The following is a 23,491-nucleotide window of genomic DNA, read 5'->3' as shown; positions in this document are numbered from 1 at the left end:
GCGTTGGGTTTCAGCTAAGGCACTATTAGCTAAAGCCCCATAGGCAAGACCCAGAACTAAGGCACGGAAGTCCTACTGAGCTGAGTATCCCTGTATTAGGCAGGCACCTGTTTCAATAGCCAAAACTCGGAAGAAGTAATGGCAGCCATTAACAACCGATTTCACTGTATTTGCTTCCTTTCTGCTATGCTTCCATCTAGTGTCTCAGCATGACTCATCAGTTAAAGCAAGATTGTGAAATCATTCCTTAAAAAAACTGTATATAGTCAACTTGCTGATCTAAACTAAACATTGCTAAGCTTACCAAAAAAGGTGGCCTTTCCCCACTTCTCAGCTTTAAGAACAAATGCTCTTGTGAGGTCTCATGTTACTAAAATGATGTTATTTTTACAAAACATATTACAGTACATTTATTGACTACTATGAAGTATTACCAGGAATAATTAAAACTAAAAACTAGACAACAGCTAACAAATGAGAAACTGTATTTTGCAATGCATTTCCTCTTTTTACTATACTTGTTCACTTACTTGCCCATTTACAAAATTCAGTAATTCAATGAGTCTCCCCGTTACTAGGTGCAAATGAACGACGTTCTACAGTACTTGTTTTGCTACTTACACAACAAAATATAGTGTGTTGTTAGGAGCCATAGGAAAGGAGAGGTAAAGGAAGGGGAACCCTGTATCAATATCTAGAAGTTTAATCTTCTAGATTTAAAGAAAAGTGGGAATTTGCCTGAATTCTATTATATAAATAAAGCTTGATTAGCAAAACTCTGTTTTCCCTAATCAAAAGAGGAAAACATTCCTTATTCTAACTTTATAAATGTTACATTCCATGCCTCTGCTATTATTTTTTTATACTGAAGTTAACAAAACTGAGAAAAAGTATATTCCGGTACTGAATTGAAAAGCTGAATTGTTACATATTATGGACACTTCAGCATACCTCCTGAATAGCTGTCATGACAACATGTTGAACAGACTCCTCCATCATCATGATGGTCTGGATGTACTCTGAAAACAAGAACATTCTTGCATGTCATTATTTACACTTAAACTTAAGATGGTCAAACAGAACAAAGGGGTAAATAGCCACCTCTCTCCTGCAAATTGTGCAGGTGCCATTCCTGGGACTTGTGCCCAGTCAGTGTCCAGACCCCACCCCAATAAACCCAGGAGCACCGTAACAAAAAGCCAAACTTCCAAGTAATGATGCAAGGCTTGCAAGACATTTCTAAAGGTCCATGCGTGTGCACATATGCTGGCAGGCCAAGTGAAAGATGGAGACATTTTCAAAAACTCGAGTCATTTCAGGACCAAGCAGTATATATTCTAATATTGATATTTAAGAAAATCATCACTGATGTGCAAAGTACTCAGTTGTAATACAAACAAGCTTGTAGGCCAGTTGCAGTATCAAAAACTGCAAATTATGTACAAGAACAGGGATAATACAGTTATCCCTGTTGCAAGGGCATCTTGTCTGGATACACATTTTCCTTTCTATGCTCTTTCCCATGGGTGGAGTAGCTATGGAAAGTGGGCTTGTAAGTTAAGGGGGCAAACCATTAACTACTATTGTCCTGACTGATATTGGCAATAGGCAGTGGAGAGTGGAGAGTGAGTTTGTGTGTGTGGTTTTTGGAGGAGGGTGAGGGGGTGAGAGAACCTGGATTTGTGCAGGAAATGGCCCACCTTGATTATCATACACACTGTGAAGAGAGTGCTCACTTTGGATGGGCTATTACCAGCAGCAGAGTGAGTTTGTGTGTGGGGGTGGAGGGGGGGGTGGAGGGTGAGAAAACCTGGATTTGTGCTGGAAATGGCCCAACTTGATTATCATGCACATTGTAGGGAGAGTGGTCACTTTGGATAAGCTATTACCAGCAGGAGAGTGAGTTTGTGTGTGTATGGGGATGGGGGGGGTGAGAAAACCTGGATTTGTACTGGAAATGGCCCACCTTGATTATCATGCACATTGTAGGGAGAGTGGTCACTTTGGATAAGCTATTACCAGCAGGAGAGTGAGTTTGTGTGTGTGGCTTTTGGAGGGGGGTGAGGGAGTGAGAGAACCTGGATTTGTGCTGCAAATGGCCCACCTTGATTATCATACACATTTTAAAGAGTGTGGTCACTTTGGATGGGCTATTACCAGCAGGAGAGTGAGTTTGTGTGTGTGTGGAGGGGGGGGGGCGGAGGGTGAGAAACCCTGGATTTGTGCTGGAAATGGCCCAACTTGATGATCACTTTAGATAAGCTATTACCAGCAGGAGAGTGGGGTGGGAGGAGGTATTGTTTCATGGTCTCTGTGTGTATATAATGTCTTCTGCAGTTTCCACGGTATGCATCCGATGAAGTGAGCTGTAGCTCACGAAAGCTCATGCTCAAATAAATTGGTTAGTCTCTAAGGTGCCACAAGTACTCCTTTTCTTTTTGAGAATACAGACTACCACGGCTGTTACTCTGAAACCTGACTAACAGTTGGGTCAAAGTAATCATTTTTGTCTTTAAATGCCCACTCAATAATTCCCACTGGAACTGTCTGTCCTCCAGTTGCAGCTCCCTTTTTTCCCAGATAGAAGGACCAGGGCACGATACAAGATAAGGTCCTGCCCTTCCATGATTTTCAGGATTCTCATCCTACCTTTCAATAGTGACTCATTTTGTGTACCTTGTGCATCTGGTCAGAGACTCTACTCTTGTCTTTGTTGCATTTTCATGAATATATGCCCTTTGTTTTTCCTCTTCCTGGATCTCATATTTGTAAGTTCCAATATCAGCTGATTTTATAGTACCTGCAAAGGACTCATTTGCTGATGGATATGAGGCATGCTGGGAAACCACTGAGTGGGTAGCAAATTCTCAAGAGTAGAAAAGGCCAGAGAGTTTTAAGTCATGTGCCCAAGGTGGGAGCAAGTGTCAGAGTTGGGAGCAGAATCCAGATCCTATAGCATATGGCTCCCAAACCTATATCATAACCATTTTTTTTGTGTGCAATGTGTATCTTGTCTATGAATTTGTAATTACCCAGGTAAGAATCTGCAACTGAGCCTTCCCACAATAATTAATAACTAAAAGCTGGGTTCAGTAATTTTCATCTGTGAAGCTATTTTTCATTTCTATTCATGGAACCAAAAGGAAATATATACATCAGAAGCATACATAACCAGCTCCACAGTTCCAGCTTGCAAACTCAAGTGAAGCTTGTAATGTGATGTCAACCATCATCAATAAGACAAAATGAAGTCATGACCCACAGAAAAATAAACTGTGCCTCTGACAACAATCCCAGACACACCATTTTCCCCACATCATTTATATAGCAAGTCTGACTTGCATTAACTACACAGAGAGAATAATATATATTTAAAATTGATTACCTTGCTTCTGCTCACAATTCACAGCACATCCCAAAATGAGCTGAAGCATTCTTCCAAGCTCTGCAACATCTGAGTGCTCTCCAATCAGGTTAACATCAGGAAGGGTAAAGTCATTAATCTGCTGCCCTAAAATCTGCACAAAGACACAACATATATATATATATATGTATCAAAATATGTAGATAAGGCAAGAAGCCAGTAGAAAGAGCTCACCTTTGATCTCTGGCAAAGTTTTCAAACCCAACTTCGAGTCTCAAGTGAAATAAATTGGATATCCTCAGCCCACTTATCTTTGGACAAGATTCTACAACACAAATTCCATCTACATAATTTGATACAACCAGCCTTTCAGAGAATCCAGAGAAGGCTATCTCAACTAATACCAACAAACAACTACTCTCACCACTACAGATCTGTTCTTCCAGGCTGGGAAAGGCCAGCAAAGAAGCCATTAACATGAGGAAGTTCAAAAGACAGCTGACCAACAGTACCTGTCTGATGGACTTTTAAAAAAATGAAGTTGTATTTCTACAATTTAAATAAAGAATTCTTCAGATACAAAAATATGTCATCAGACAGAATAATTTAATTGCATCTGGGAAATAAGCTGTAAATCACAGAAGTGGAAAGCTAAAATTCCAAAGATATAAATGTGTGTGTCTAGCCCTGATGGATGACAAAACAAAAGACTGTAAAACTGTCACTAATCCCTTGGTCTAGCAGTTTTACAGGCCTGGTCCAAAAGACATTTAGCAAGTCCGAGATGTAAAACAACTGATTTTCAATCTGTGGAAACAGTCTGAAATGGTACAAGACAAACTGAATAGCAGAAAGGTGGTCACAAAAGGAAAAAAATGCTTGACATAGAAGCAGGGAGAAAGAATGGAAAGAAGCTGAAAGAGAAGAGAATCATACCTGACATACAATTATTGTAAGCCAATTTACAATCTAGAAGGATTTATACATTAATGAGCATTAGTTGGGAGAATTAAGCAGTTCTGCTAGATCAGAAAAAGCTTTGTAAGAGTTGAAAATATTACTATGAAAATTGGGATGAGTCAAACTTTTAGCACATAAATTGCAGATAGAAAAAAAACCAGCCAATTTAACAGATCAAAAATGCAAACGGAGGAAAAAAGAGTGACTGTGAAAGGAATGTGTAATTTATTTGCTGGTTTTTTAAGCCAAAAAATAGCTTTGGAAAAGATATTTACACAATAGTATCTAGCAAATGTATGTATAAGAATACATAAATGACTGTCTTGCAAATCAAGTTGTTTTAAAAAGACAACAGAGATTTGCTGCCTTAGAAGTCTTACCCAAAGAATGGGCATTAACATGACTAATGCCCGCGTATTATGTGGCAAACTGGACCTAAATTCTTGGGCAAGGTTCCCTCGTTTTTCTGACACTCCAGTGACCTAAAACGTGAATTCTGTAGCAGACCCAGGTAAATTGAAAAAAGAATATTTTTATTAATTAAAACAGAAAATGAATAATATAATCAATACAGTATTTCTTGAATGGTTATTTTGATATCCAATTTTGACATTGCCCCAACCTTTAAGATGTGATGCAGATTTTTATATTGCTTTGTAGATGCTCTTAGGGAAGCTGGGTAGGACATATGTCATTTGGCACTATGAGGACATGGGGTTGGGATTGTGAAACAAACATGTTAGCTGGATACTGCTGTCAAAATGGTATGTTAAAATTAGGCGCCAGTGTCGATACCCCACTGAAATGAAAAAGGAACGAGTCGTAGCTATTTGAGGATTTAGCAGCCTCAGGAAACAACCACCATATTGGTTTGGACTCTGACAGCTGAAAAGTCTTCTTTGCACAAATACTAGAAACTTTAAGGAAAATAGCGGAAGCTTAGATTTTACAGCAGAATTCTCTGGGAAGAGGAATAGTCTATGGCAACTTCTTTGGAGATCATAAAGTACACAGGATCCTGGACAGGACCATCAACTTGTTCTCCTGCGAGGCTGTAATAGTGCAGGATGCTTTATGACAGCCATTAGAATCTCCTTGGATACTCCATAAACCATTGAGTTACTGTAAAATGAAACAAAAAAAGTGCTCTAATTCTCCAAGGCTTTTGTCTATGCTAGGTAAAAGCCTAATCTTTTCACATCTAGCTTGTGCAGAAGGACTTTGCCAGGATGTGCACTCAGATGAGAAAAATGTAGGCAGGACAACTGACAAATGTAAGTGGATCTTCATCACCATGCACTTTTGGAAGCAATCTGGGATGTTCCACAGATGCATCTTATCTTTGAAGAATTTTGTACTTAATGAATCAGTCAAAGCTTGAAGCTCAGTCATTTTCTGAATTTAAGTCACTGACTTTCTAAAATAAATTAACCATGTCAGAAACTTAAACTTACATATACTTAGTGGCTTAAAAAGGAGCTGACATCATTTTGAAAATACAACATTGGTATTCTAGGATATAAGGAACTTTTATAATGCATCAAGCTCTCACAAACCCAGAGGCTGTGGACTAACTGCTCTTCCTTCAACATGACCATGAAAGAAATATCTGCCGAATGAAGTATAAGAGAAGATTCTTTTAAACCCAGATTGACAAGTGAAGGTAGCAAGCAGTGTGTGTGCAGGGCACGGAAAAGGATCCATATGGGGTTGTTACATAGCAGATAAACAATTCCCAAGAAAAATGTATGTATGTCTTTCTGATAGATTCATTCTGAGCAGCTAACAGGACTTGGCATGTTTGCTCAGAAACATCAAAGTTCTGAATTCCTACCCTCCTGAGACTTTAACATGAGCTAACTTTAATGGGATACTCAGAACTTCTGAAAATCAGTCTATTTATTAAGCTTGAATTTGGGAGTCTAACGTTAGTCTAACATTTTTGAAAATGTTGCCCCCTCCCCAAAAGTCTTAGCAAATGTATTATCTTCCTCCTCTCTAGAATATTTATACTGTTCAGACAGAAAACAAGTGCTTGGAGTATTCCATAATGTGCCTGTTTCACTGCATTCTTAATGCACCAGCTACCTCAGCACATAGCAGGGAATAAATATATCTTGTTTTCCTTCCCATGGAGTGCAGTCTTGGAGACAAGCAGCACAAGAGCTTCCCCATAGAACACACATGCCACAATAGTAGATCTCTAACAGTCCAAAATTAAAACTTTTAATTAACTCCTCTCTCCCCACCTCAATTGAGTATTTTCCCCATAGAAAAAAATGAAAGTGATAGTCTTTACTAGGAGCAAAGGAGAAAGTCAGACAGACAAGCTTTATTTTTTATGCATTCAACTCCAATATGGAGTCACCAAGAACATCTACTATTTTCATGTCAAGATGCTTAAGAATATTAGTGCTTTTATTTTCAACACAATTTGGAAGTTGGGTTTGTTCCTTAGTGGCATATTTGATGAAGCATGGAATAAAGCTTTGGAGCAGTCTAGTACTCAAGGATAGTCCATGATGAGTTCATTTATTTTGGTAGAATAGGTTTAAAGAGTATGGAAGGGCGGATAAGATACAGAATAGCTATTTAGAAAAATGAACAATTTCATTTCATGAGGAAAGGGTCAGATTTTTTGAAAGAGCTCAGCTCCAATGGAAGTTGCTGGGTGCTGAGCACATGTGATATATCTGGACCTAATACTAAACGAAACAATACTCTGTAACATGTTCAACAAGCATAATGAATATATTCAGCAAAAGGAAAGGTCTGTATAGAGCACTGAGAAACAGTTCTTACCTCATGATTATAATCCAGTATTCCTTTTAAAATTTTCTTCAGATTGCTTATCTGTTTGATGGAAGAGAGAGAAATTAAAATATAGAAAGCCACTGAATTTAAGATACAGTAGAACCTCTAATTTTACAAACTAATTGGGGACTGATGTTTATAAAATTGAAATGCTCAAAAAATTGTACATCTCAAAATTACAGTAGGTATGGTGCATAAATTGCAGTATGGTGCACTACATCGTCGTCGTCTTGTTCTTTACACCACTGCAAAGATACTTCCCATCCACTGAAGAAATTGGAATGTGAAGAGATGTCGACTTGTTCATCGACATCACTTTCATTATGTGATTTTCCCCCCCTTCCGGAAAAATTATTTATGTAACTGGTCATTTATAAGGCTGGTTTTAGTAAAATTGAAATTCTACTGTATTTATATAAATATATAAAAACAATTGTGTAGGTATACAGCAGGCTAAAAAAATCACAAGTAATACTGTAAGCAGAATCACATACACAAATGTAAGTCCATTTGTATTTCTAGTGAAAAGTATCTTGCCTGAATCAATAATTCATTATGATTATATATGATTGTCCCATGATGCGGGCCTGATCCGAAGTCAACGCCAGCCAATGGAGCACAGTGAAGTGAATGACAAAAATTCCTACTGACTGGAATGGGCTTTGACTCAGGCCATGGTGAAAAATTGTAAGAGTAGCACTGTTTAAGCCAGTGTCATGAAAGTGATGGGGAAGCTGGGGCTCCAAAATGAGAGGGTGAACTATTTCCTGATCTCGGTGAATGGGGAAGGCTCTAGGCTAGTTGGAGGGAAAAGGTACGGCCCAGACAGGAAAGAAAAGGAGTAGATTTCTGCTAAAGGTGGTGCTGAACTCTGGGGGTACTGTCAGTACTGAGAATTTAGACATCAGAGTTAGTGCCAAGAGTAACGTCCTCAATACAGAGGATGGCACCAGATAAGCAGTGACTTCCAACAATAGTTGGTCTGCTGGATCCATTAGGGCTTTGCTCGCCAGAGCCAAGGTATCAGTAGCAGATGTAGGTACACGGGCTGTTTTGGTACTACTTAGTACTGGGCCAGGAATCAATACCATGTCACTTGCCCTGTATTACTAAAGGACTTTCTGCCAAATTCCAAGGAGGAGCCCGAAGGCAAATGATCTTTTCTTAGGCCTCTGAGCTTTTCCCTTTTTACAGGAGGTAAAAGCACTGGTGCTAGGAACCATGGCCCGTTTGGTGTTCTGGTCTACCTTGATTCCAAGTGGAGGATACATCTCAGTCTTTTGGTGCCGGAGCAGCCATCAGCGATAAGCTGACTTGGGCAAGTCATGGACAGCCAATGGACAGTCATGGACAGCCAATCAGTACAGTGTCAGCTGCCTTATCAGAATTTGCCTTCAGAGTTGCATTGCAGCTCACAAGGGCTCTAACTAACTGGACCTGGAGGTACAAGGTCTCATCTTGCAGCCTGATGCCTATTCTTCTGGGTGTAAAAGTGCCCCTCACAGACTGCTCCAACAGAAATAGTTTTAGCCCAGTGTCTCCAGATTTTTTCATTTCTGATGAGAAAGACTGGCAGACAGTGCAATGGTCAGTCATACGGCTTTCACCTAAGCAGAACAAACCATGGCTACCTCCATCTGTGAGGAGAATGTGTCATTTGTGAGATGGACAGGGTTTGAAGCCACCATGATAGTGGTTGTGGTGAAGAGTACTGAATAATAAATAATTTTTGGGAGTGGCAAGGAAGGAGGTTTGCAAGAAAATTAAAAGAATTTTCTGACAAGAATTAACCCTAGTTATCTACCTAGAGTATTTCCTCTCTTTACTTGTCACTAGCTAAAGGGTAGCAGGCATATATAGCCTGGTTCTGTCTCGCTGCCACAGGCAGTAAGAGAGACTTGAAGGATGGGTCTGATCACTCTGCTGACCTTTATGCCCTCATGAGGGAGTGGGACGAGGACCTGTGGGGTGCAGGCATGGCCCAATGGACACTGCTATTCAAAGATTCTGATCTCACATCCTTGAGCGGCATGCACATATAGAGTGGGATCCACACCGACACATACTCGAAGAACAAGAAATTTTATCTCCTACAAAGTGGGGTAAATAGGAGAGAGAGAGAAAGAGAGAGAGAGAGAGAAAGAAAGCCTGGCTGTGGATTTAACACATACTGGAGCTCTAAGGGACATGTTTTGGTTACATCTCTAACTATACTAAACTTAAAGTGTGTCCCTTCCTTTTTACATTTGTGGTAGCAGATGATCTCAACCCTGGAACGCCTGTCAGCCCTGCCAAAAAAAAGACCTAACATCACCCCCAACTTGATTTTACTAACTATGAAGGGCCTGGCTCTCAGTCAAAGATAGACGCTCCCTTAGTACTTCAGCAAGTTAGACTGGCCAAAACTGCAACCAAAGAAGATTTTGCATCTGCCCCCGAAAGGAGTTAATCCCATCTCAATCCTTTCTATTTGTCCATGATGTAGACAGAAAACTATTCATGAGAAACTGCTTCTGAATGTAGGCAGCTAGGATTCACCAACCTATGTACCAGTCAATAGCCACTCATAGATGTTATGGCTTTGTAGACACTATGGGGAGGGGAGGGGGAATAACTCTTCATGTCCTTTAGAGTGATGGGAGAAGATTATAAACACACTCTATACGTAGCCCAGTAAAGAGCACTCTAAGCAGTGCCACAAGCCATCCGTATTCCAACAAGACCTAAGAAGACAATGCAGAGAAAATTTAGGAACCACTGTACTGATATTAAAGGGCACACTGTGATGACCCACTTGGCCAACAACAGAGTTAGCCAACAGAGAGCTCTGAAAGCCATTCAGCTCTATCACTCTCCACTGGCTAAACAATGAAACAGACCCTCCATCCCCAAAAGCACAAATGTTAGCTAAAAACACTTGGGATAGGTTTATGGGTGTCACGATGACCATGAAATCTCAAATCAGACTAGAAAAAATGCTATCTACTTGGATTTTTTAAATAAAGATCAGCCTAAAATGAGAAACTGGAGACACTGCAGAGCAAACTGCATACTGCAGCTATTCCAAGCTCTCTAATGATGTGAGACTGAACAAAGAATTGTCATTAATTCCACAATCCTAAACCACCTCCCACACCTTCTCTGGTGTCAAAAGTTCCAACTGCCAAGGCATCCAGTCCCCACCACCTCTGGAAAAAAGATGTTCACAGCAGTTATGCATTTTCATTACAAAAATCTGCAGCAAATTTAAAATTTAGGGGAAAGGTAAATTACTTGATTTTAATATTAAATCGAACACGATAAGGAATGCTGTACTGATTGTATTATTCATTTTCATAAATGATTCATTAAAAACCTCCAATTTTGAATTTACCTGAGGCTGCCGCAAAATTTCCAGCCAGCTGCACTGAAGTGCCATAGAAACCAAGGGCCATGCTGCAGAATTAAGTCCAGTTTACCTCAGAGTACATGGGGACCTTGAGTATTTCCCAAAAGTGACAAAGAAATAAAATGAAAAATACTACCCTTTTCCCCATGTGAATCAAGATTCCCTAATCAAAAAGAAAGTGATCATGTTCCTTCCATATAATCCCCAGCCCAGATTTCACCCCTTTTTGAGTAGGAGATTCCAGCTCATCTGCTACCAAGACTAGGGTGGTTAGAGAGCGCCTCAGACAGAGGTGACTGAAAAGAAACCCAACATCTGATCTCCATGACCCCATCTTTCTATCTCCATAACAATCAATACCTCGATACATCCCGTTCAAGTGTTTGCTGCAACACCATGGTAAAACACACAACCAGCCAATCATAAGACCCACCATAATACAAGTAACACCAACTTAGACTGGTCTAACATCTAACACTAATCATGAGTCCAGCAGGGAAGGGACATTTTTAGTGGCTTACAGCAAATATGCTGGAATACAGCTGCTGCCAAGGGCCAATCAGCGTGGGAAATTAGTGCAACTGTTTTCTATTTTAAATTCGACTCAGTAGCAATATTATCATCACCTTCCAGTCACAACACACATTTTAAGGAGAAATTCAAATACAGTGACAAAAACATTTATATCACAACAGGGAAGCAAAGCAAGTGCTAAGAGCAACTGATTAATTTGTAAAAGTTAAATACCAGGACTGAGGGGAGAATATAATTATATTGTTTCAGAGCTTTAGAAAACAAAGGGGCATTCAGTCAAGCAATGACAGAAGTAGAAGTAATTCCATATACAAACTACATATAGCATACTGCTCTCTGCTGGATGGATTAAACACACTCAGGTGTTTGCACTACAGTCCCTGACCTAAAGGTGGGATACAAGTCCTACCATTACATCTTTGAGTACACCTCTCTGTTCATTTTTAAAATTTTCTGTTCTGTGTCATTCTTTACCGTGTCTATCCAATGCACCCTCGGTCTTCCTCTATTTCTAGTTTCTTAGCCCTGGTCTACACTAGAACTTTAGGTCGAATTTAGCAGCATTAAATCGAGGTAAACCTGCACCCGTCCACACGATGAAGCCCTTTATTTCGACTTAAAGGGCTCTTAAAATCGATTTCCTTACTCCACCCATGACAAGTGGATTAGTGCTTAAATCGGCCTTGCCGGCTCGAATTTGGGGTACTGTGGACACAATTCGACGGTATTGGCCTCCGGGAGCTATCCCAGAGTGCTCCATTGTGAACGCTCTGGACAGCACTCTCAACTCAGATGCACTGGACAGGTAGACAGGAAAAGAACCGCGAACTTTTGAATCTCATTTCCTGTTTGGCCAGCATGGCAAGCTGCAGGTGACCATGCAGAGCTCATCAGCAGAGGTGACCATGATGGAGTCCCAGAATTGCAAAAGAGCTCCAGCATGGACCGAACGGGAGGTACGGGATCTGATCGCTGTTTGGGGAGAGGAATCCCTGCTATCAGAATCATAGAATATCAGGGTTGGAAGGGACCTCAGGAGGCCATCTAGTCCAACACTCCGCTCAAAAGCAGGACCAATCCCCAATTAAATCATCCCAGCCAGGGCTTTGTCAAGCCTGACCTTAAAAACTTCTAAGGAAGGAGATTCTACCACCTCCCTAGGTAACGCATTCCAGTGTTTCACCACCCTCCTAGTGAAAAAGTTTTTCCTAATATCCAACCTAAACCTCCCCCACTGCAACTTCAACTCCATTCCAGTTTTCGAAATGCCAAAACCTTTGTCAAAATCTCCCAGGGCATGAAGGACAGAGGCCATAACAGGGACCCGAAGCAGTGCCGCATGAAACTGAAGGAGCTGAGGCAAGCCTACCAGAAAACCAGAGAGGCGAACGGCCGCTCTGGGTCAGAGCCCCAAACATGCCGCTTCTATGATGAGCTGCATGCCTTTTTAGGGGGTTCAGCCACCACTACCCCAGCCGTGTTGTTTGACTCCTTCAAGGGAGATGGAGGCAATACGGAAGCAGGTTTTGGGGACGAAGAAGATGATGATGATGAGGTTGTAGATAGCTCATAACAAGCAAGCGGAGAAACCGGTTTTCCCGACAGCCAGGAACTGTTTCTCACCCTGGACCTGGAGCCAGTACCCCCCGAACCCACCCAACTGCCTCCTGGACCCAGCAGGCGGAGAAGGGACCTCCAGTGAGTGTACCTTTTAAAATACTATATATGGTTTAAAAGCAAGCATGTGAAAGGATTACTTTGCCCTGGCATTCGCGGTTCTCCTGGATGTACTCCCAAAGCCTTTGCAAAAGGTTTCTGGGGAGGGCAGCCTTATTGCGTCCTTCATGGTAGGACACTTTACCACTCCAGGCCAGTAACAGGTATTCGGGAATCATTGTACAACAAAGCATTGCAATGTATGTTTGCTGGCGTTCAAACAACATCCGTTCTTTATCTCTCTGTGTTATCCTCAGGAGAGTGAGATATAATTCATGGTCACCTGGTTGAAATAGAGTGCTTTTCTTCAGGGGACACTCAGAGGAGCCCATTCCTGCTGGGCTGTTTGCCTGTGGCTAAACAGAAATGTTCCCCGCTGTTAGCCACGGGGAGGGGGGAAGGTTGAGGGGGTAGCCACGCGGTGGGGGGAGGCAAAATGAGACCTTGTAACGAAAGCACATGTGCTATGTATGTAATGTTAACAGCAAGGTTTACCCTGAAAGAGTGTAGCCACTGTTTTATAAATTGTGTCTTTTTAAACACCGCTGTCCCTTTTTTTTTCTCCACCAGCTGCATGTGTTTCAATGATCACAGGATCTTCTCCTTCCCAGAGGCTAGTGAAGCTTAGAAAGAAAAAAAAAAAAACACTCGCGATGAAATGTTCTCCGAGCTCATACTGTCCTCCCACACTGACAGAGCACAGATGATGCATGGAGGCAAATAATGTCAGAGTGCAGGAAAGCACAAAATGACCGGGAGGAGAGGCGGCGGGCTGAAGAGAGTAAGTGGCGGGCTGAAGACAGGGCTGAAGCTCAAATGTGGCAGCAGCGTGATGAGAGGAGGCAGGATTCAATGCTGAGGCTGCTGGAGGACCAAACCAGTATGCTCCAGTGTATGGTTGAGCTGCAGCAAAGGCAGCTGGAGCACAGACTGCCGCTACAGCCCCTGTGTAACCAACCGCCCCCCTCCCCAAGTTCCATAGCCTCCACACCCAGACGCCCAAGAACGCGGTCGGGGGGCCTCCGGCCAACCAGCCACTCCACCACAGAGGATTGCCCCCAAAAAAGAAGGCTGTCATTCAATAAATTTTAAAGTTGTAAACTTTTAAAGTGCTGTGTGGCATTTTCCTTCCCTCCTCCACCACCCCTCCTGGGCTACCTTGGTAGTCATCCCCCTATTTGTGTGATGAACGAATAAAGAATGCATGAATGTGACGCAACAATGACTTTATTGCCTCTGCAAGCAGTGATTGAAGGGAGGAGGGGAGGGTGGTTAGCTTACAGGGAAGTAGAGTGAACCAAGGGGCGGGGGGTTTCATGGAGGAGAAACAAACAGAACTTTCACACCGTAGCCTGGCCAGTCATGAAACTGGTTTTCAAAGCTTCTCTGACGCGTACCGCGCCCTCCTGTGCTCTTCTAACCGCCCTGGTGTCTGGCTGTGTGTAACCAGCAGCCAGGCGATTTGCCTCAACCTCCCACCCCGCCATAAACCTTTCCCCCTACTCTCACAGATATTGTGGAGCACACAGCAAGCAGTAATAACAGTGGGAATATTGGTTTAGCTGAGGTCTAAGCGAGTCAGTAAACTGCGCCAGCGCGCCTTTAAACGTCCAAATGCACATTCTACCACCATTCTGCACTTGCTCAGCCTGTAGTTGAACAGCTCCTGACTACTGTCCAGGCTGCCTGTGTACGGCTTCATGAGCCATGGCATTAAGGGGTAGGCTGGGTCCCCAAGGATAACTATAGGCATTTCAACATCCCCAACAGTTATTTTCTGGTCTGGGAATAAAGTCCCTTCCTGCAGCTTTTGAAACAGACCAGAGTTCCTGAAGATGCGAGCTTCATGTACCTTTCCCGGCCATCCCACGTTGACATTGGTGAAACGTCCCTTGTGATCCACCAGAGCTTGCAGCACTATTGAAAAGTACCCCTTGCGGTTTATGTACTCGGCGGCTTGGTGCTCCAGTGCCAAAATAGGGATATGGGTTCCGTCTATGGCCCCACCACAGTTAGGGAATCCCATTGCAGCAAAGCCATCCACTATGACCTGCACATTTCCCAGGGTCACTACCCTTGATATCAGCAGATCTTTGATTGCGTGGGCTACTTGCATCACAGCAGCCCCAACAGTAGATTTGCCCACTCCAAATTGATTACCAACTGACCGGTAGCTGTCTGGCGTTGCAAGCTTCCACAGGGCTATCGCCACTTGCTTCTCAACTGTGAGGGCTGCTCTCATCTTGGTATTCATGCGCCTCAGGGCAGGGGAAAGCAAGTCACAAAGTTCCACGAAAGTGCCCTTACGCATGCGAAAGTTTCGCAGCCACTGGGAATCGTCCCAGACCTGCAACACTATGCGGTCCCACCAGTCTGTGCTTGTTTCCTGAGCCCAGAATCGGCGTTCCACAGCATGAACCTGCCCCATTAGCACCATGATGCATGCATTGGCAGGGCCCATGCTTTCAGAGAAATCTGTGTCCATGTCCTGATCACTCACGTGACCGCGCTGACGTTGCCTCCTCGCCTGGTATCACTTTGCCAGGTTCTGGTGCTGTATATACGGCTGGATAATGCGTGGGGTGTTTAACGTGCTTCTAATTGCCAAAGTGAGCTGAGCGGTCTCCACGCCTGCCTTGGTATGGCGTCCGCACAGAAAAAAGGTGCGGAATGATTGTCTGCCGTTGCTCTGATGGAGGGAGGGGTGACTGATGACACGGCTTACAGGGTTGGCTTCAAGGAGCTAAAAATCAACAAAGGGGGTGGCTTTACATCAAGGAGTATTTCAGGCAGGACTTCACAGAGGGTTCCAATAAGAAATGGTGCACCTAAGTTATTGTTCTTATTGGAACAAGGAGGTTAGCCTGGCCTCTGATTGATACATGGCTAGATTTACCTCGCTGCACCTTCTCTGTGAGTGACTGCAGTGTGACCTAGAGGAATGAGTCCCCTAGACAGGGGAGGAGGCAAATGAGTACAAACCAAATCTGGTCTATTTCTTGTTTTGATCCACTCCATCTATCTTTTACATCTTTGGCTGGCAGCAGACGGTGCAGAAGGACTGCATGCCATCCACATCTCATGGCTGCTCGGCAGAAGATGGTACAGTACGACTGCTAGCCATCCTCATCTCTTGCCTGCCCGGCAGAAGATGGTACAGTACGACTGCTAGCAATCCGTATCTCCTGCCTGCTCACCATAAGACGGTTCAATAGGACTGACTGCAGGACTAAAGAGAATGACCTGGTCAAGTCACTCCAAGTTTAGTCCCTGCGCCCATGTCTGCCCAGGCGCTCCCAGCCGACGTGGCCAGGAGCACCTCGGACGTGACGATGACGGCTACCAGTCATATTGTACCGTCTGCTGCAACAAGGCAAGAGGTTGCTGCTACTGTGTAGCAAAGCCGTACCGCGTCTGCCAGCACCCAGAAGACATAGGGTCACGGTTACCTGAGCGGGCTCCATGCTTGCCGTGGTATGGCGTCTGCACATGTAACTCAGGAAAAAAGGCGCGAAACGATTGTCTGCCCTTGCTTTCACGGAGAGAGGGAGGGAACGGGGGCCTGACGATATGTACCCAGAACCACCCGCGACAATGTTTTAGCCCCATCAGGCATTGGGATCTCAACCCAGAATTCCAATGGGCAGCGGAGACTGCGGGATAGCTATCCACAGTGCAATGCTCCAGAAGTCGACTCTAGCCTCGGTACTGTGGAAGCACTCCGCCGAGTTAATGCACTTAATGCACTTAGAGCATTTTCTGTGGGGACACACACACTCGAATATATAAAACCGATTTCTAAAAAACCGACTTCTATAAATTCGACCTTATTCCGTAGTGTAGACATACCCTTACACTCTGAAAGGAATTGCCATGTACGGTATCCTCCCTACATGCATCTTGGGCACATGTCCGAACCACTGCAGTCTTTCTTGAATCTTCTGTAACGGAGTTACTTCTTGCCCTGTTTTCTTATCACTTCATTTATTATTTTCTGCAGTCTTGAAATTCTCAGTATTCCCCTCAGCCAGTTCATTTCTGCAGTCAGTATCTTTCATTTATCAATCTTCCGCATACTCCAGCATACTGACCTATATAGCAGTATTGTCACAACAACTGAGACATAACATTAACTTGGTGTGCAACAGAATGTCATAAGAAGAGAATGGAAATGATTTTATTAACACTATTGAGCTGTTTGTGAATGATTTGGTGATATATTAGTGATTTATTTCTCTGAATGTCACTGTAACCAGCAGTGAAAGTCACTAGATTTGTCACTGGTCACGTTGACAATTATTTCCTCACTAAGGAAACCAAAAAGTCACTAAACCTAGTGACAAAGTAGCGAAGTTGGCACACTTTGGAAACACTTCTGGAACCAAATGCATGGCATGTGTGGAATACACAATAGGGACCATCACTCAAAGAAGCAGCACTGGTTCAGAAGCTGGGGCTTAGTGGAAACTAAGCTAATTGTGTTAATCACTGATCGCCTTCTTGCCATGAAGATAAGTGTCTGTGCAGGCTCTTTCAGACCAATTCACAGCCTTTCATGTGGATGACCATGAGCTTCTGCAGTCTTACCTGCCGATCCTAGCAGGAGGTTCTGTTCCTATCTGTCTGAGAGAACTGAAAGGGTAATTTGTTAGCAACTGCTCCTCTCCCAGAGGACTCTCTTATGTAGGATGATAGTAGACCATGGAAAGGACTATAATGAATGGTGATGGTACCCAGTTCTATGCTTGTTACATCCCACCCAGCTGGGGCAGTGGAACAAAACTCAATGTCAATGTGATCTTAGGGCTTGGAAGACAGATCCAATTTATTTAATGTAAGACAGAGTGCTGGTGGGATGGGACACACCTAACTCAGGTCCAGCAGTCATCATTTTTTAAAACCAAACTTTATTAGTGCTGCTGCACAAACAGAGAATTAAATAATCAAAGTATCACAAAGTGGTATAAAACTATACTAGAACAAGAATCAAAAAAATAGTTTTCAAGAGTCCAGATTTGGTTATAGTCCTAAGCAGTCTATATCATAATTTAATAGATTATTCCATTTTGCCTAAACTGTTTCAAACTGAGAGCCATTCATCTTTGAAAATGTCCTCCCTTTCCACAAGACATCCAATGTTCTGTTCTAGTGGTAGAAAGTCTAACAGAAACTATCATTATAAGGTTGGACAATGTTACCCAATATTTGAACACACAGTCTGCTAGTACTAATGGAAATAAATGACATTTTTAAACAAATGCTGCAGTCTGATTGCCCAGGCAAATATCTAGGACAAAAAGCTTGGGATCAAACAGGAGATAACTGAGAACTTATTGCTCAACTTTTCCCCAAAATTTATGAATTTCTGAAAACTACCATAGTGAATGAGAGAAAGAGGACATTATCCAAGTTTTTGTTCCCATCCTCCACACATTCAATAATATTCTGCACAGACATAAAATGTGATGAAATAAAACACCTATGGACATTTGTGTCTGTCTCAAGTCATTATGCACAGTAATGTTATCAACTGCTTTTCAAACTGACCAGTCCTCCTCAGATAATGGTATTCCTATATCTTTTGAACACTGAAATATTGAAGTTTGTGGTTTAGGGAAGTTCACAACTGCAAGGCCTTGGTAACAGAATGAAATATTTTTTGTGCTGTTTCCCAGTTACAATGATTGGCATTCTGTTTCCAAAATGTGTTTTTAATAGAAAATCTCTGTTCTGCATGCAATCTAAAATATAATTATGCAAAGTGGATTTCTCTTGCACTAAGCAAGGCAAGAGATAATTATCTTTTCATTTTTAGAGATTTTTACAAAAAAAACCCCAAAAAACCTATTTCGTAAACCAAAATTGATAAGCTGGGTGTTCATTACCAATAGAAAAGATGGATTACCAATGATTGTGGTTATCCAAAATTTTGCACATGAAATGTGGCATCTTTCCTTAATTCTATTACATAGAAGTATAATGACATACATAGTGGCATTTAACATAATAAAAAAATTTGGTCCATTTTAAGATACAGTGCATTACCTAGTAGAATGAATTCTAGTATATACAGCTCTGCCTGTACCCAGTGCTATAATGTGTCCCCGATGGTCTTTTCCTACCCTTTTTCTCTGTCTCTGAAGCCAAAAGTATGCTCTGCAACTGGGAATATTAAGACCTGCCTACGCAATTTATGTTCCTTCAGAATTTGAGAATAATCTTTAGTATTCAATCATACAGATAAGTTTGCCACTGGTATAGTAAAAGGACACTACATTTTTAATAGGACAACTCTGTCCTTCATAGTTATTGGTAAATTTGCCTAGTGATTCAAATCACTTTAAAACTGATTAAGTGAGAAGGCTAATAATTCAATATTTGGATTTCAGACCAAATCAAAGAGATTATGATGATCAAATACTTAATCTAAGTGCGTGCTAACGTAGCACTGAGCCATGCATTCTTGCACAGCTCCAATGTACAATCAAAACTCTGATTTAAGGTTCAATTTATAACCATGTAATTTTACTAAATTCCTCAATGACAATGGCACCTGGAGTAGGATGTCATCAGCGTGGGGGGTGCATCAGGAAAACAAGATCAGCTGCATAGTATTCTACCTCATCATCTATTCCCCAGACTTGGATACCTTCACTGATTTGTACTTCTAGTGTAAGTGTTTGACTACTACACCATGCAACATTGGAGACAGGGAACAAAGCTCTACCTTGTGCCTGACACAGTCAGAATATTCTTCTATTCACTATAACAGAGCCTTGTGGGATAGTGTACAAAATGCTTCAACAAAAAAACTTCAAAAACAGACTTCAATGAGAAACTGCAGAACTGGAATTAATTTCCAAACTTGACACCATCAAATTAGGCCCAAATAAAGACTTGGTTGATACTCACACCTTCTTGTCAACTGTTGGAAATGGGCCACATCCACCCTGATTGAATTGGCCTCGTTAGCACTGACCCCCTACTTGGTAAGCCAACTCTCATCTTTTCATGTGCTGTATATTTGTACCTGCCTAGTGTATTTTTCACTCCATGCATCTGATGAAGTGGGTTATAGCCCACGAAAGCTTATGCCCAAATAAGTTTGTTAGTCTCTAAGGTGCCCCAAGGACGCCTTGTTGTTTTTACTATTAAGGATGTTCACAGATACATGCTACTGACATCTTAAATCTGGAGGTACGCCATCTAAGTATACATACTGAAGATGTCCCCACTCACCACGTTTTAAATGACCAATATATAGAGAGCTGAAGACAAACTGTAACTGTGTTACTTGTCAGATATGCATACTCCTTATATCAAGGATCCCTGCAAGTGGCGAGGCTACAAAAGGAAGAGTTAAATATTTTGTTTGTGCCCTTTATTATTTTTACAAAGGTCTCAAAGGTTGCATTGTTGTTGGGGTTTTTTTGTTTGTTTCCTTTAGTACACTCCTTGCATGAAAAGTATTAGCTCTTCACATTCTTATTTATAAAGTGGAGGATTGAAAAACTACTAAGATTCTGACATCAACGGACAAACCTCAGCTGCTTTCCCTCTCTTCATTTAGGAGGGGAAGAGTTTAATATGGCTGCTTTAAACTTTTTTGGGGGAACACTCCCCTTCATGTCAAATTCAAACTCCTGACAAACTGGTACGAGAAAGTTCCCTTCCCCCAATTTCAACAGGGATCTGCAAAAGCTGCAGTTGAACTTTCAGCCTATTGTGATATTATGGACAGTAGTTCTCCAGTTGATCAAGAAAAACAGCAGTCGAGGCTTGTTATTTCTAGGAGGAAAAACAAGCAAACAACCTTTTTATGGAAAAAGGTGAAGAGCAATAAAGAGGCACAAACAACTTTTTGATAGCAGTTTACCTTTCACCTATGGTTCTATCCTGAAATGGGATTAAATCTGTTAGTCTCTAAGGTGCCACAAGTACTCCTGGTTTTTTTGAGGATACAGACTAATAGGGCTTCTACTCTGAAACCTGTCATTGTAGGGTTGCATATCTGATTACATCTCAATGATCTTCAGATCAAATTTGTTCAATTTACAACTGAAGGTATTTTTCCTCAAACCCACATTGGGATCTCAGCATCTAGCTGTGTTCTTTCTAGTTTGTGGAGGTCGAAAACTACCCTCCACTACACCTGTGCAATCTCTACTGACTTGAGGATTTGTAAAAAAGTGTAATTGAAGATATTATTACAAGGTGACTGAGTTGCACAAGTGATTGTGGAACTAGAAATTAGTTAACAAATCTGATGATTATGCAAAATCCAAACCAGAATAGTTTGCTCTTCCACAGTTGAGTGGACACTGTAGTAAAGAGTAGCATCATTTTACCTCTTTATCATAGATATGACTGAATATACCTTAGAAGCAGAGTAGTAAGATGTCATTTTTCCACAGTCTTTTCTGAAGTGCACTTAAGATTTTTAGGGTAATTGGTTGGGCATTTCCATACTTAGCAATTAAAAAAAATATATTTTTTACCTTCATTCAAATTTCCTACCTGTTGAAATTTTCTTTAAAAAAAATTTTCAAAGCTCTTTTAAGGTTTATTTTTCTGATAAGTTTTCTCCAATTACTGAAATGGATTTACATCATTAACTTGGTTTTTGACATTGAATTAAACTCTAAAAGAGCCAACAACTTTAGATAATGAGAAATCCTTAATTACATTTAGTACAGTTAGTTTGATATCTTCTACTGTAAGCTAATATTTTAATTTAGGAATAAGTTAATACTGAAAAAATATTTTATTAAGAACTAAAATACTGACTGTAGAAAAGCAAAGCATGAAGAAAATACCTTTAGCCTCCAATTATCTCCTACTTCTGTTTTGATTCTGTTTAACCAGTTTTCATCAAAGTATGCTGGATCTCTGAAAATAAATAAAATTAGCATATATGTTAAAAACACCAATTTCTAGTACTAACAAGCTAGAGATTCCAGATGAATCCTATACTGATGTTCATTTAAATGCATATACACATATAGATATTAATATAGTCTATCTAAATATTTATATCACGCTCATCATAGTGTTATCCGAATGCCTCCAATACTTACCTAGTACTTTTGAGGTGACTGTAATACTCTTAAAATGACACCTAAGCCGTGGGGGCCATTGTCTGGCTTATTGTAAAAGGTGCGTGCCCCTTTGAGTGGTAAAGAGACAGCGAGTGACTTTCTGCTGCAGTGGCAGACCAAGTCAGCATGCGGATACTGACCCAGCCCCTGCCAGTGACTGGAATAGAGGGGCAATTATATAGGTCCATGCCGGTGCAGGAAAAGCCCTCTTTTACCTGGACCAGACAGAGCAGCACCCACCCTCCCACCCACAGAAGTGGTGAAATACTAGGTTTTATCAGGATCTGCTGTGGGCATTCCTCTGCTCGCTCCTTTTACAGGGGGCACAGATGGAATTTTTCCCTCATCACATTAGCCAAGGTGAAGTGGGTTTTTTTCACCTTCCCCACACAAGGATTAGAGGAGCTTAGTTAGGGTGAACATGAAATGGGAGTTAGGCTATGATGTCGCAACTCTTTATGTAAACGTGGGGTAGATGTCCAAGTGTAGGTACTCCGTAGGGAAGGGATACAGTGATCAGATAAAAAGGATTGGTAACCAATTTAAGGGAGGTATTCTTTAAAAGAGCAGAACTGGAGGGGAGGGGATGGTTCAGGGCTCCTATGAGTGGTATGGCAGGGAGCCAACCCCCTCCCTCTTTATAACCCCCCCACCCTCATTCAAGGGGGAGAGATGGTAAAGTCCCAGAATTGGGTTGGCTGGGGATGAGGATGGGTAAGCGGGATGGCCCATCATGTATATATTAAAATGATAACCTGCATTGTACACTTTTATCTGTCAGGACTCCCAGACATTTAAGAATAAAGTTGCGGCCTAATTAAACCGCATCAAACATTTCCTGTCCTTCTTCCAGCATAACTGGACAAAGCACCTAGCCAATTTGTACCATGTTCTGCAAATGGAAAATTTTCTTTCCAATCCTCACAAGCAATCACCTAATGCCTGGAATCATGAAGTCTGAATTATCTTACAATAACCATATTTAGCTTGCATACTTGTATGTTATTATTGATACAATTAATAGACTTTTTAAATCCAAACACAAGTACTTCTTATGAATTCCTGGAGCAGTGAGTTCCCACATACTAACTTTAAATATTTCTTTAAAAATGTAATCCCTTCAATTTCAACCAAAAAAACCCAAATAAACCCATTCTCATACAGTGGAAAAAGTTGAAAAGGAACACTTAGTTTATATTTTCCTCTGAGCATCTGCTTAATTGTTTTCCCTTCTATCCTATAAAAATCCCAGCATTTTAAAAGCATTTTCCTTGTAAGCCCCGCCAAACCTTTAACTTTTTTTTTTTTTTTTTTTTACAGTCACCCTTCTTTCAAGTTTTTTCCAAGTTTGGCTCCTAAGGTGAAGCAACCAAGATAGAAAACAGTACTCAACGAGGGCACACTATTGTTTTGTATAATCTGCCATTATATTTTCTGTTCACCTCTGTTTTCTATCCCTCTGGCAGACATCTTCCCTGAGCAACTGCTAGGGCTTTCTCCCCAAGGTTCAGAGACTAGCTAAAAAGAGCGAATGTTTCTTACTGGTAACTGTTTATTCAAAAATCACATTTTCCAACATAGAATTTTGATAGTTATGTTCCCACCTACAAAGAGGCC

General features: G+C 41.5%; 1 protein-coding gene across 12 annotated transcripts in view; it reads right to left on the bottom strand.

Moving 5' to 3' along the window:
* The window catches only part of HOOK3 (hook microtubule tethering protein 3), a 143,161-nt gene that overhangs the window by 87,719 nt on the left and 31,951 nt on the right, over positions 1-23,491 (bottom strand). For 10 of the 12 annotated variants that reach the window (XM_073345890.1, XM_073345889.1, XM_073345888.1 and 7 more), the window contains 4 exons: positions 21,593-21,665; positions 7,127-7,177; positions 3,386-3,518; positions 952-1,019 (listed from right to left, as the gene is read on the bottom strand). In XM_073345890.1, coding sequence (XP_073201991.1) covers positions 952-1,019; positions 3,386-3,518; positions 7,127-7,177; positions 21,593-21,665 — 325 coding nt within the window. Of the gene's footprint in view, positions 1-951; positions 1,020-3,385; positions 3,519-4,704; positions 4,826-7,126; positions 7,178-10,511; positions 10,615-21,592; positions 21,666-23,491 lie in introns of those variants that run through there. The other 2 variants (XM_073345898.1, XM_073345900.2) reach the window with 2 other exon arrangements.

Source organism: Lepidochelys kempii, chromosome 5, assembly GCF_965140285.1.
Source record: "Lepidochelys kempii isolate rLepKem1 chromosome 5, rLepKem1.hap1, whole genome shotgun sequence".
Classification (NCBI taxonomy): domain Eukaryota; kingdom Metazoa; phylum Chordata; order Testudines; family Cheloniidae; genus Lepidochelys; species Lepidochelys kempii.
This window is presented reverse-complemented; position numbering and strand designations above follow the sequence as displayed.